The 13,935-nt window shown below is 36.0% G+C and overlaps 1 protein-coding gene across 1 annotated transcript in view; it reads left to right on the top strand.

Annotated features, from left to right (window-relative positions):
* The window catches only part of LOC136029697 (maltase-glucoamylase-like), a 204,610-nt gene that overhangs the window by 175,836 nt on the left and 14,839 nt on the right, over positions 1-13,935 (top strand). The window contains exons 26-30 of the mRNA XM_065708202.1: positions 209-447; positions 2,473-2,763; positions 3,630-3,749; positions 6,055-6,187; positions 11,951-12,122. Of these exons, the coding sequence (XP_065564274.1) occupies positions 209-447; positions 2,473-2,763; positions 3,630-3,749; positions 6,055-6,187; positions 11,951-12,122 (955 nt within the window). The remainder of the gene's footprint in view (positions 1-208; positions 448-2,472; positions 2,764-3,629; positions 3,750-6,054; positions 6,188-11,950; positions 12,123-13,935) is intronic.

The following is a 13,935-nucleotide window of genomic DNA, read 5'->3' as shown; positions in this document are numbered from 1 at the left end:
GATCGAAAAGTCGAAATATTTGATTATGAGGTATTGACATGTGGGTTAGGCCATCCGCCTATGGCTATACAGTTTAATTGTAAAGTCTACTGATTGTGCGCATTGCGTGGGTTCTACAGCCTCTTATTAATGATTAGTGAATGGACGTAAAATACCAAGTTTTAATGTTTAAATGTTACCGTTTTATTTACTTAGAATTATCTTACAGATTATCAACTTTTGCCATATCCTGGAATAACATTTAGAACTATAAGTGGTATGTTGGACTTTTACGTTTTTCTTGGTCCTAATCCTGAAGATGTGGTAGGCCAATATACAGCTTTGATTGGACGACCAACCTTAGTTCCTTATTGGTCCCTAGGTTTCCAGCTATCTAAATATGGCTACGAAAATATAGAGACTATGAAACAGGCTGTTGAGAGAACACTGGATAATGGAATTCCTTTGGTAAGAATAGTTGAATGTTTTTCATAAAAGCATTATTTTTCGATAATTTTGATGCTTGCCATGAATTTCAACCGACATATGCCCAGGCTACTTCATTTTTTTCTTGATTTTCATTGTTCTACACATAATAAAGTAAATGTAAATTTCACAAAAATGAACTGCCAGGGGAAGGCCTAATCCCCCCTACATTTGTGACTGAAGTCATTTCAGTCTAATCAGTATCGTGGTTTTAGACTTAACCTCAAAGACCTCTGATGGACTTTGGACACCATAAACCATATCTGTATTGAAGTTTGATAAGAAACGAAGAAAATATAAAAAAAAAATTAAGAAACCAAGAAAAAAGCTTGACTTTCGGCCAGTTGAAAAAACCGAAGCGAAGACATAAAGCAGATGCCTCGGCAAGGGCCTCTGCCAAGCCGTCCTCAGTGCCCACCACGCAAAAAAAATATTAATATTTTGCTAGAACTTATTCTAGAACTGCTAGGACTAAATTAGCTAGAACGAATGAAACTATTCAAAGATTAGTTTGGGCAGGCATTTTGTCCTTAGTGGTTAATGTAATCTGTCTATTGACTTGATTTTTTTTATTACGGTTAATTGACCTTGATTTGAAAGAGAGGAATAATAGCCAATTCTCTTCGTGCTAAAATACCATAAATTTCGCTTAAAGAAATGGCCTCAATTTCTCGTTGTTTGGTTGCTGTTTCCTTTTCGTTCTTTTTTTTACTGAAGACAGGACTGAAGACAGCTCAGTAGATGTCCTTGCCAAAATATTTGTTTCGTTTTTTCGTTTCGCCTTTTTTCGACTTGCTGAAAATCCCCCTTGATTCTTGGTTCCTTAATTATTTGTATATTTTCTCTGTTGTTGTTGTTTGTTTTTCAAAATTCATGTACAATTAAAATGCCTCTGCAGTATAATTTTTGTAGGTATGAATATATAATGCGTCGAAGGTAATAGGCTTTTGATTGCTTGTACAAAACGTCGAGACTTGAAAATAGAAGAGTACCGCCAAGTGTGAAAACTATTCGGTGATCAAAATGGGCATAAGTTGCACAAAGCTGTTGTTTAATTGGCTATTATTGTATTGTTATTGTTATTATGTTATAGAATCATTTATATAATTTTAAAATGTTTTTGCAACTAGAGATTTAAAAACTGGCAAGATCGATAAAAGAGACCAGGGTAGATATGGGTGCTTTTCTTGATGTTAAAAATAAAAATAGCCATATGGCAGTGTCTAGAGTTTATGTTTAGCTGAAATTTAGGAAAGGTAACTACCATCTGGGAAGTTCTGATTTGGTAGACAGTAGAATGATAAGTTGACAGAAGATTATCAGGAACAGCTGTACATGAAAATAGAAATTTTTAAATTTGGTAGTATGAAGAAGGATGAAATACTTTTAATTAAATAATTAGGGAAATTTCAGATTGAATTTATGGAGAAAAGTCGAAAACGCAGCTAGGAATATCAGTCAAAACGTTTTAAGCTTGATAGAAGAGAGTAGGGGTCTGTACAATATGTTTTGAGTGGTTAACCAGTTGAGATAAGGGGCATGCGAGGAAAGTAGAAAAATCATTACAATATGAATTAAGGTTTGTGTGAAGGGGAGACCGTGGATAAAATCATCGAATTTCTAGAATATGCACCCAGCCGGCCTAATAATAAAATTTTGTACTGTTATGTTAAAACTTTGAGAGGGATTAGTGAATCTGGACTTGTATCAGTCAAAGTTAAAGGTGGGGTCTTAATTAGAGATAAGGAAAATTTTAAGGAGAAATGGAAAGAACATTATAAGAATGTACTAAACCGTTATAAAGTTACAGGAAACAACACAGAAAAGAATGAAAAGGTTTGTGACAATTTTGAAAGGAAGGAAGATTCATTTTGTTAGGAAGAGTTATAGAGATAGTCCTAAAAGGCTTAGAAAATAATAAGGCCTCGGTTGCTGAATTGGTGTCTAAATTTCAAGACTAGCTAACATACATTGGTTCAACAATACAATACCAGCTACTTTTTTCAGGATGTTCAGTTCTTGGATATTGATCACATGGAAAACCAAACTGATTTTACAATTTCTCCTGAATTTGATGGAATCAAGGACTTTATAGCTGAGACAAAAGCCACTGGACTGCGGTGGATTCCCATTCTAGATCCAGCTATTGACACGGAAAGGATGAATTATTCAGTTCATTCTGCCGCCTTAGAAGCAAATATTTATTTCACATGGCCCAATTCCTCGTACGTGAGTGAAGGAACAGATTATTACGACGACTATGAAAGACTTGGCAATAAATCTGTAATGCTTGGCTATGTAAGTGCTTTTATAGATTATTAGAACCTACAAAGAAAAATGCATTGATTACCTTGAGTCTGTATTGATAGCAGTGGTTTATCATTTAGAGTTTTTAGTCTTAATATTTTCCGAATTTAATTATAATCAGTTTATTTCATTTAATTTTAAATCGAATAGAATATAAGCACATTTTTATGGCAATAACTTTCATATTGACTGTAAAGCCAAATGTAAACCCTATTGTCATTTTAACATTCTATTTCAGAGAAAAAGAAAAATTAAAGGAATGAGATTCAAAGAATTAGTATGTTCAGTTTTGGCATTAGTACATTATTTCACAGGAAACCAACTAGAACTCTTTTTTTGGGGGGGGGGGGCATTTTTTTCCAATTTTTTAGCCTGAAAAGGATGCATTTACAGAATTTTTTTTTTATTTAAGAGAAAGCTCAGATGTCATCCTCTCACCTGGGAATAGCCTTGTTCAATCAAGGTCAAAATTGCTGTAGAATATTCTTCAGATTTTAGCTTCTATAGAATGTCATGCAAAATAATGTATAGATCTTTTGACTATTTTACAAACATTTTAATATCTAGGTCACTAATATTGAAAAAACGGCACCTAATATAAACGAAAGAAGAAAAGAAAGAGAAAAGGAAAAAAAGAATCATAACACCATCAGTTGCATCAGGATCCATGATAGGGTTTTCCGTTTTAGATATGTCTTTCAGGTCACGTCTCTAGCCACTTCGGTGCACGATGCTTCTAGTTTTCTCTATTAAGGAAAACATGTGTTTCTCCCGTAAAATTAAATATGGGAATGATATAAAAGCTAACTATTATAGAGGAGTTTAAAAAACAAAATAAAAATTCTGTCCATTCTTAGGTTTGGCCACTTGGTAAAGCAGCTTTTCCAAATTTCCTTGACGAAGCGGCACAACAATGGTGGTATGATGAAATTCAGAAATGGAAAAGGGAATCAATTGATTTTGATGGCCTCTGGATTGTAAGTACCAGTTTTCTTCACCTTTTGTAGGGATTGGACAGTATATCGGAATTCAAATCACTAGATTCAAGGATTTTAAACGGATTCGGATTGAAATCAAACAAAATGTTTGATTCTTGAAACAATTCCACAATTAAATGCAGGTGTTTTAACGGAAAATTTGCATCTTTTTGTTATTTAATAAAAACCAGTGGTTGACTTCTCCCAGTCTTGATGGTCAAATCTGTGTAAAGAGCTTAAATGTTTGCAGTGGCTAATCACTGATTAACTAATTATAAGCAAAATGTGAGTTCTATTGTATTGACAAATCAGCTATTCAAAGGAGTAAGATATTATTATGGGATTTCTATCTTCTGTATAGTCGTATAAAAAAAATCTATGTCATAGTAAAACTTGGACATCTTCCTTTATTCCTTGTTTTTATCTTTGTCATTATATCGAATAATATGAAAAAAAAAACTTCGTTTTCTTAAAGAGTTAAAGAGGCTGCGTCCCAAAGTCGAACCTTAAAACGTACAGGAATTAGGAGAGGCAGTTGGGGTGCTGCCGCCCCCCAAACCCCCCACTTTTAAAGACTCTTTTGTACAGGTTTTTTGTTGTGGGGGGCTGCCGCCCCCCTAACCCCCCGCTCTTGGCTTCGGAAAGGCCCTCTTTTAATTAACAAAGAATACAAAACAGGTTTTTGTTTGCTACCCTACCCCCCCCCAGCTCTTAGCTTGTGTGCTCTGTGTCTGGGAAACAGTTTCAATAATTATGTTAAAATGTAAATGGAGTGGTCAACTTCATTGTTACTAATTACTAGTTTCGGCGCAATGGTTCTCCTGTCCTCTTGTGTTTAACATTTTTCGAAGTTATTCCATTATTCATTCATTTATATTTTTTGTTAATTAAAAGAGGGCCTTCCCGAAGCCAAGAGCGGGGGGTTAGGGGGGCGGCAGCCCCCCACAACAAAAAACCTGTACAAAAGAGTCTGTAAAGGCGGGGGGTTTGGGGGGCGGCAGCCCCCCAACTGCCTCTCCTAATTCCTGTACATTTTAAGGTTCGACTTTGGGACGCAGCCTCTTTAACTTTTTAAGAAAACGAAGTTTTTTTCATATTATTTCTGTACGTTTTTCTACAATCCATGGTGGATGTAATTTAATAATTCCTGTACTCCTCGTACATGAATTAGGACTGCCTCTCCTAATTCCTGTACTTTTTAAGGTTCGACTTTGGGACGCAGCCTCTTTAACTCTTTAAGAAAACGAAGTTTTTTTCATATTTTGTGAAAAAAAAACCGCCCGATAAGGGACTTGAACCCTTGACCTTAGGATTAAAAGTCCCACGCTCTACCGACTGAGCTAACCGGGCATGTTTGAAGTCGAAATACCTGCATGTGTATAAATATAACTTTTAAATAACTTTTAAGAATTTCAAAAATTAACATGGGCTCTTATGGGGAAATGGGTTTTTCTAAGCTAGAAAATCGGGGGGTTAAGATTTTCCGACGAAACTTTCCAGGAAAATTACTCGGAGAATTCCTGCGTCGAATGAGTCTTCGTACACCCAGATCCGATGTCGGCTGTGACCTGTAGGCGTGGCTAAAAAAAACAAAAGGAGAACATGAACATTAAGTGGCTATGCGTGGTTTCTGGAAAACATGGAAGGAGTTATCGGATCGAGCTGAAATTTCACGGATAAGCTCCTGGGCCCTAGGGGACCTTAACTTGTGAATCGGACAGCCCGATCGGACAACGTTAAAGGGGGGTGGGGATGGGGGGTCAAAACTTTCGGCCAGATTTTCCCCATGAAGGAAAAGTCGGAGGAGGATGAGATTTGGCAAGTTTCTTAGTTGGAGCTCGGGCTACGAAATGCATCCCTCCCCATTCCTCTGCGACTACTGGAACCGAAGATCGCTTAACATTGTCGTGGTTTGCCTCTTTAAAGAGGCACGAGTGTGCCTCCTTGATTGGAAAAGTTCATTTTGAGTTGGCAAAAAAGTTGTCTGTCAAACCTTAGCGTAAAATGCGAGGCTCAGTGAAAGTGTAGTCCTAATATATAGCGTGATTTAAGTTTGTTTTCAGTTTTAATGTCATATTTATTTTGTTGCAAAAGATTCTTTTTTAATAATTGGATAGAATAATCACACATAGCCTTCTTTCAGTCCTTCTTGTGTATGGTCTACCTAGGATATGGTCTACCTAGACGACACCAACCAAAAACAACTGATAGAATAGACCGAGTTACGATTATGTTATATAAATTTTTGCATCGCTTCGTTATATTCTTGCATCTCTTAATTTATTCCTTTTTTTCTTTTTTTTAGGACATGAATGAGCCAGCCAATTTTGATACAAATAAAATCAGACCTTGGAATTGGCAAGCTCAAAGACCGAATGAACCTGATTGGAACCTGCATTGTCCCATAAATGAATGGGACGACCCTCCATATGTAACAAGTACGTCGGTCATGAACGTTGATCCTTCGAAATATTACACAGGAATTCTTTTTATTTGAACTAATTTTATAAATAGTAGACATTTATCCGATCATCTATGCCCCTGTCACATATACAGGGACCTACTGCCAACGTGATTTAAATTATTATCCGATTTTATAGTTTTCGGTACTATTTCCTACTGTGTCCGTGTTCATCCCCCTTCTTGCTAGTTTGATAGTTTTGCTCATCTTTACTCGGAATAAGAGGAATATATAAAAGGGAAAGAGAAGTGGGGTTGCCTTCCGTTTCTTTTTCAACATCCCTCTCATCACACCATTAAAGTTTCAGCTTCATGACCTATGTCGCTCCTTAGATGTTGCTGTTGTGTCCTTTTGACACACCATCTGCACATAGTTTGTTTTGATTTTGCTGGACAACCCACGTAATTTTTTCTAAAAATTTATCTTAATACCCCTTGCCTTTTTACTACTGCTACTACTAGGAACAACTCGACCAAGCCGCCTGAAGCCAACACGGCTATGCACGCTCCTCCTCCATCCCAGTCTATTTAAAGGATCCCTCTTTAACCTTACCAGGAAACTCCCTTTTCCCTTATTTCTTTCCTTACGATATTCTCCCACCTTAACCGAGGAAGACCTGCTCTTTTTTTCGCCCTAGATGCTTGGCCAACAAGGACAATACTTGGCAATATGTCATCCTTCATCCGTAAAACATACCCTAGCCCTAGATAGCGGGATGAAATCACACTTTGTGTACCGCCTACTGTTTGATATGCTATCAGTCAGTTCAGTACCCGAGACAATCCGTAGACAATTTCTCTGGAAAACATCAAACGAATCTCATCTGGTTTTTTTTTTTTTTTTTTTGAACGCCCATTTCTTTGACTGAACCTTGACCACTATATACCCATTTCTGATGCTTGACCACTATAGCTTTCAGTATTCGAATCTTGGTTTGTAGACTTGTCTTCATATTCTTCCAAACTTTCTTCAACAATTGAAAAACACCCTGGACTATGGCTATTCTACTTTTAACATCTTCATTGTATCCACCGTCTTTGCTAATAATATTACGTATGTAAGTGAAGCTGTCTAGTTAATCGATCTTTTCATTACCCAGCCTCACCTTTTTATTTTCACTTATTCTTTGTACCACTAATTTTCAAACGTATTCTTGGATTCTGGACACACAAAACTTCCAAGAATTCCTTCATTTTGCTCACATTTTCATCAAGGATGCTTAAAACAAGCACAACATTTCTTTTAATTAAAATATTACATCTGAAAAAAAGTACAAACATAGTGTATTTGATTGTGTTCGGTATCGCTCTTCAAAGCTGTGGAGAGTGGGGTTATAATATCACTGTGGGCATGGTTATTTGAGCTGTAGACAATTTTGAACAAAGTTTCTATTTCAAAATTTTGTGTAAACCATTTTGGAGGGGTTCACAACTAAAAAGGGCATAGAAGGGGAATAGCAGCTCTCCAACCATTGTTCCAGATGAAAGTCTGAACTTAATGCCCTCAGCTGCTCTGAAAACACTGCAGATCCTTCTTTTTGGTAAACTGGATACACACGGTGCCCTTTGATTTGGCACAAGGTACCCCTCAACATTCTCAAAAGTTTTAACTTAACGCCCTTAACCTTTTCTGATGCACCAAGGATCAAACATTTCTTCTCTTCCTAATGATAAATTGTGCATGTAAACAATGGGCTAATTGAATAGTTTACAGTCCTTGTCCCAGGATTATGAGGGACATAGTATCCCTGGAAGCCTAGCTATTATACTTTTTGACTAGTTTGAGCCAAATGAGAAATTTAAAATTATGTTCAGTGTTGAGCAAAGGTGGTCTCTATCGGAGGCATAGTTATTTGGTTTTTGAATTATTTAGATCTAAATGGTTATCTCGAAATTTTGATCTGATTTGTTTGGGGGAGGGTGGAAACCTTGCAGGGCCGGTTGCCCTCAATCAATTATGACTCTTAAAAAGAGAACAAGTACCTTCGATTTCAAATCGAATGTGCCTTCTCCGAAATTTACGCTACCGTTCCTTCCATAACTTGCTGCTCCTGCCCCGCGGGCTCCGGGGCTTCTTTAATCCCCAGATTTATAGCTATTTTGACCTTTGGACGATTTTGAACAAAATGGTTATCTCATATTTTTGATCGGATGCATTTTTGGAAAAGGGGCGTGGGGGGCTACTTTCCTTCAATCACTTTTGAATCTTAAAAACTGCACTACAGCTTCTAATTTCCAATCGAATGATCCCTCTTCGAAGTTTATACAACTACCTCTTCTGTATGATGGGGCTTTGAAAAACAAACATAATAATGCAATGAAGCCATTTGGTTCTTTGCTTCTGATATAAGTGGCTAAAGTACTGAATTGAGACTTCTCATTTTCGTGTAAAACTTCAACAGAAATAAGTTACAGGACTCCGAATGTCGAGCAAAAATTTTCTGTGGAGCAAAAGAAAAATTTCGGACACATAGCATAATGTACTTTAACTTACAAAATATAAGTTCTTGGCTCGTAGATCATTGCTAAATCATAATCTTCTTTCTGTCTTCTTTGTATTATCATTTCTACTATTTGGTGGAGGAATCAAATTTATTCATTAAGCTGCTCAAACTTTTGTATACATTTCAACCATACGTGCTTAAGAGAGCGAGTATCAAAAAGGGGACGTAAATTACTGTCATCCTTAAATCTTTAGTTTCTATCAGGTGGGTTTACCTTTTTTTGAGAATTCATGCTTGGTAAGATATAAATTGTAGTTTTGAAATTCTTTGTATAAATCATTAATGCAACATAATAAGTAATCCGCCCAAGAAGCTTATCCTTGGGTTTGAAAAGTTTGATCAACATCACTTTAAAAAAAGGAAAAAATTGACCTTGAGAAAAACAGATAAGGTAAGGTATTCTGACGGTAAGGATCGTGCTGCATTAAAAATGGAAAATTAGAAGATTCAAGTATTTTTGGCAGTTTAATGACCCCTAAGCGTGGCAAAGTCAAGATATGCTAGATTTTTAGCTGGAAAATTGTTGGAGGATGGTATTAGGTTCTTGTTTGAATGACCATTGTCAGCCAATAAGCTGTACAATAATTTTCATTGGATCACCCTTTCGAGAGCTAAAATGAAAGAAATGTCATAATAGGTAAGTTACAAGTTACTCTTGAAGATTAATGTTTAAAAAAAATGGGCAAAATTATAATCCATCTGGGGCCAGACGAAAAGCAGGACGTCCTTGCATGAGATTAAATAAAAAAAAACAAGTTTTTTTAGCTGAAAGTAAGGAGCGACATTAAAACTTAAAACGAATAGAAATTACTTCGTATATGAAAAGGGCTGCTTCCTCATCTACGCCCCGCTCTTTAAGCTAAAGTTTTTTACTGTTTTAAAAAGCAGAGTTGAGAGAAAGAGTCAAAATTTAGCGTAAAGAGCGGGGCGTTGATGAGGAAGCAGCCCCTTTCATATACGAAGTAATTTCTGTCCGTTTTGAGTTTTAATGTCACTCCTTACTTTCAGCTAAAAAAACTTGTTTTTTTTATTTAATTTCTGAACATTTTTGAATCAATCCATGTTTTGATTTTTGCTCTCCACTGAGGAATAATTAACACGAAATTTGCATTTTTTTTTTTTTTTTTTTTTTTTTTTTTTTTTTTTTTTTTTTTTTTTTTTTTTTTTTTTTTGGCTAAACGGCTTTCTCATAGTTTTGATCGAATGATTTTGAGAAAAAAAGGAACGGTGGAGGAAGCCTAGTTGCTCTGCGATTTTTTGGTTACTTAAAAAGACAACTAGAACTTTTAATTTTTTACGAATGTTTTTATTAGTAAAAAAAACGTAACTTATAAATTAGCTTACTTAACGAACTTTGGTATTCTCATGTTTTTATTACATATATGAGGGGTTCACCCCCTCGTCAGTACCTTGTTCTTTAGACTAGAGATTTCATTTTTGTCCCAATTCATTAAGAATGACCCCTGAATCACAAAAACCATAGAATAAATAGTTGAAATCACTAAAAAAAACTGTAGCGTAAAGAGCGAGGTATTAGGAGGAGGTGAGCCCATCATATGCATAATAATTTCTCTTCGTTTTGTTTAAATGCTGCTCCTTACTTCCAGTTGAAAAAGCTTCATATTTATTTTTCCATTGTTTTTTTTTTAAATATTGCTAGAAAATCCTGCGCGCCCTTTAGGGAAATTGTCTTCCCCCATGACAAATTCCTCGATGGAAAGTTCCCCAGAAATATCCCCTTCTTGTCAACCCCTCCCCCTAACCAAAAGATCCCCCTAGCCCTACTATATGTAAGCACTGGTCAAAGTTTGTAACTTGCAGCCCCTCCCACGGGGACTTTGGGGGAGTAAATCGTCCCTAAGGACATAGTTATAAGGTTAAACTTTTCATAATTATTTTTTCATTGTTTTTTCTTTAAATAATGGTAGAAAATCCTGCGCTCCCTTCATGGAAATTTTATACTCCCATGACGAATTCCTCGATGGGAAGTTCCCCCAACATCTCCCTCACTTGTCAGACCCTCCCCCAACCAAAAAATCCCCCTGAAAACATCTGTACAAAGGGCACTAGAACTTTTCATTTCCGTTAGAATGAGCCATCTCTCAAGATTCTAGGACCACTGGGTCGTTGCGATCACCCCTGGGGAAAAAAACAAACAAACAAAGATACAAATAAACACGCATCCGTGATCTGCCTTCTGGCAAAAACACAAAATTCCACATTTTTTTAGATAGGAACTTGAAACTTCTACAATAGGGTTCTCTGATACGCTGAATCTGATGGTGTGATTTTCGTTAAGATTCTATGACTTTTAGGGGGTGTTTCTCCCTATTTTCTAAAGTAAGGCAAATTTTTTCAGGCTCGTAACTTTTGATGGGTATAACTAAACTTGATGAAACTTATATATTTAAAATCAGCATTAAAATGCCATTCTTTTGGTGTAGCTATTGGTATCAAAATTCCATTTTTTAGAGTTTTGGTTACTATTGAGCCGGGTCGCTCCTTACTACAGTTCGTTACCACGAACTGTTTGATAAGAAAGGTTCATAAGACAATATTTAAAGAATTAAAGAATATATAAAACTTCAAGATTAGATAGCACTGAATTTGTCTTTCTGACATTTGTTGATTCTGAAATCATACTCTTTAGCTTCCCATACTCCTTACCCAGCACTTCGGTCACATTAAGCTGATATTTCGTTAATTCCTACAATAACACAGTGGCGGTGAAACTTCTTGCTTAGTTGTATTATGACACATCGAGTCACTTTGCTGCAGGAAGTTTAATCACAAGTACATTTGTTTTTTTTTTGTTTTTTTTTTTAGCAAACTAGAATAGTCTTAGCACATACCCTAGTTTAAAACATCGGTTTAGCCTATTTTCCTTTACGTGGAGCTTATGTAATCTGGCAGTAATGAAGTTTCAAGCCACGGCCTAAATAGGAGAAGAAAGTTATAATTTGAAAATTGTATACGTCGACCGTTCAATCCTGTTAATGCTTTGTCTGATATTTACTTACTTTCTTAAGTCTCCTTAGACTAACATTCTCTTAAGTTTATCCACTATATATATATATATATATATATATATATATATATATATATATATATATATATATATATATATATATATAGAGAGAGAGAGAGAGAGAGAGAGAGAGAGAGAGAGAGAGAGAGATTTTACTTCATAAGTGTTGCGCGTATTTTAATGTGTAACTCATTTTCGTCTACTTTTAGTGGCTGCTCTGTGGACAAGTTGTGGTGATGAAGATAATGCAACTCTCTGTAGTCGTCGTATGTCAGATAAGACTCTGTGCATGTTTGCTGTTCATGGCGACGGTGATAACATTCTTCGACATTATGACAGTCATAACCTTTACGGCTGGGCCCAAAGTCCAATTACCAAGAGGTATTCAATCTTTTTATTTATGATTGTTCAAAGAACTGAGAATAGGACCTCAGTGCTTCTTTTGTCAATAGCTGAGAGGTTACGATATCCAAAAGAGGAGAAAAATTTTGATCTAAATTAACTGGAATATTCCTGAATCATCCATAAAGAAAAAGAAAAAAGAAAATTTTAATGTAGTCTCTTAGAAAAATTTAGCAATAAAAAACCTTTATAAAGGCCTCTTCGCGATGATATCTTACTAACAACGAGAAACAAAATTCAGCTTTTTCAAGTCCTTGCATTACCTTGTGTGAGGGAAAATTTGTTAAAATATGTCTAAAAGTTGATGCTAATAATTGTGGATAATATTCAATAGCTGATTCCTGAAGTAACATTTGATTGACCAGCCTTTGCTGAATTCTAATCATCTAAGCTTGAATTGTGACTGATTCGAGTTCTAAATTTTATCTGAACAGTTATTGTAAAAAGATTAGGATTTAAGTAATCCAAAGGTGGTATTAGCTGAATAAGTTATTGGTGCTAGTAAGATTATATTTCACAAACTTTAATAAAAAAAAGCTCAATAGCATAAAAATAGCATTATCCACATTTAAGATAAGAACATTAAATAAGTAGGCCCTACGTATGGCTGTGATATATCCCAGCGATCTATACCTTTCTCTCATTAAAGCCCTAAATATCGGAATAGAAAGACATTTTTCGTACAGTTTTCTGTTTGATATGTGATCAGTCACACGGGTACCTGAAACAATCCACTGACAATCACTCTGGAAATATTTAATAAGTTATCTTCTTTCTTTCGGAGCTTCCTCGTTTCAGAGCCATGCTTGACTATTATCTTCAGTGTAGCTTCCAATATTATAATCGTGGTTCGCAGATTCATCTCCCTATTCTTCCCAACTTTTTAACTGTAAGCAAAATATCCTGAACTTTAGCTAATCTTCTTTTGTCTTCACTACATACACCATCTATATATATAAAAATAAGTTTTCTGTGGATGTGTTTGTCAGGTGACGTCATGTTTGTGTGTTGACTGACGTCATGAAGTTAGTTGTCGTCATTTTTGTTATGACGGTGACGTCATTAAAGATATTTAAGACATGCGTTCACGTAGAAATCTATTAATGTTTAACTTTAAAATGACTGATGAACTTACAATGGCAACAGCCAAGGAAGATGCTCAAAGAGTCTATGCCAAAAAACTTTCTGCTGATAGAGAAAGTCATAGAAGAAAGCGTACCGAGGAATCAAAAGAACAGCAAGGAAACAGGCTTGAGGCTGATAGAGAAAGAAAGAACAGAAAGCGTGCCGAGGAACTATCAGAGCAACGCGAAAGCAGACTTGCTGCTAAAAGAGAAAGTGAAAAAAGAAGGCGTGCCGAGGAACTACCAGAGCACCATGAAACCAGACTTGCTGCTAAAAGAGAAAGTGAAAAAAGAAGGCGTGCCGAGGAATCACAAGAACATCAAGAAATCAGGCTTGCTGCTTTTAGAGAAAGTAAGAAAAGAAAGCGTGCTGAGGAATCAGAGCAACCTGAAAGTTATCGCCTGGCATTCAGGTACAGCCCAGTCGATGATTATAGCTTGAGTAGATGTGTTCAAATCGGGACTATGTCTAAAATTTGTCCCTATTGCAAGGCCTTGAAATTCAATGGTGAAACAATGGGAATGTGTTGCGCCTCAGGAAAAGTTAAACTTCCTCTATTGGCTGCACCACCAGATCCATTGAAGACTTTCCTTACTGGAACTACGTCAGAATCTAAGCGATTTTTTTCACAAATCAGAAAATATAACTCGTGTTTCCAAATGACGTC

The sequence above is a fragment of the Artemia franciscana genome, chromosome 1 (genome assembly GCF_032884065.1).
Source record: "Artemia franciscana chromosome 1, ASM3288406v1, whole genome shotgun sequence".
Classification (NCBI taxonomy): Eukaryota; Metazoa; Arthropoda; class Branchiopoda; order Anostraca; family Artemiidae; genus Artemia; species Artemia franciscana.
This window is presented reverse-complemented; position numbering and strand designations above follow the sequence as displayed.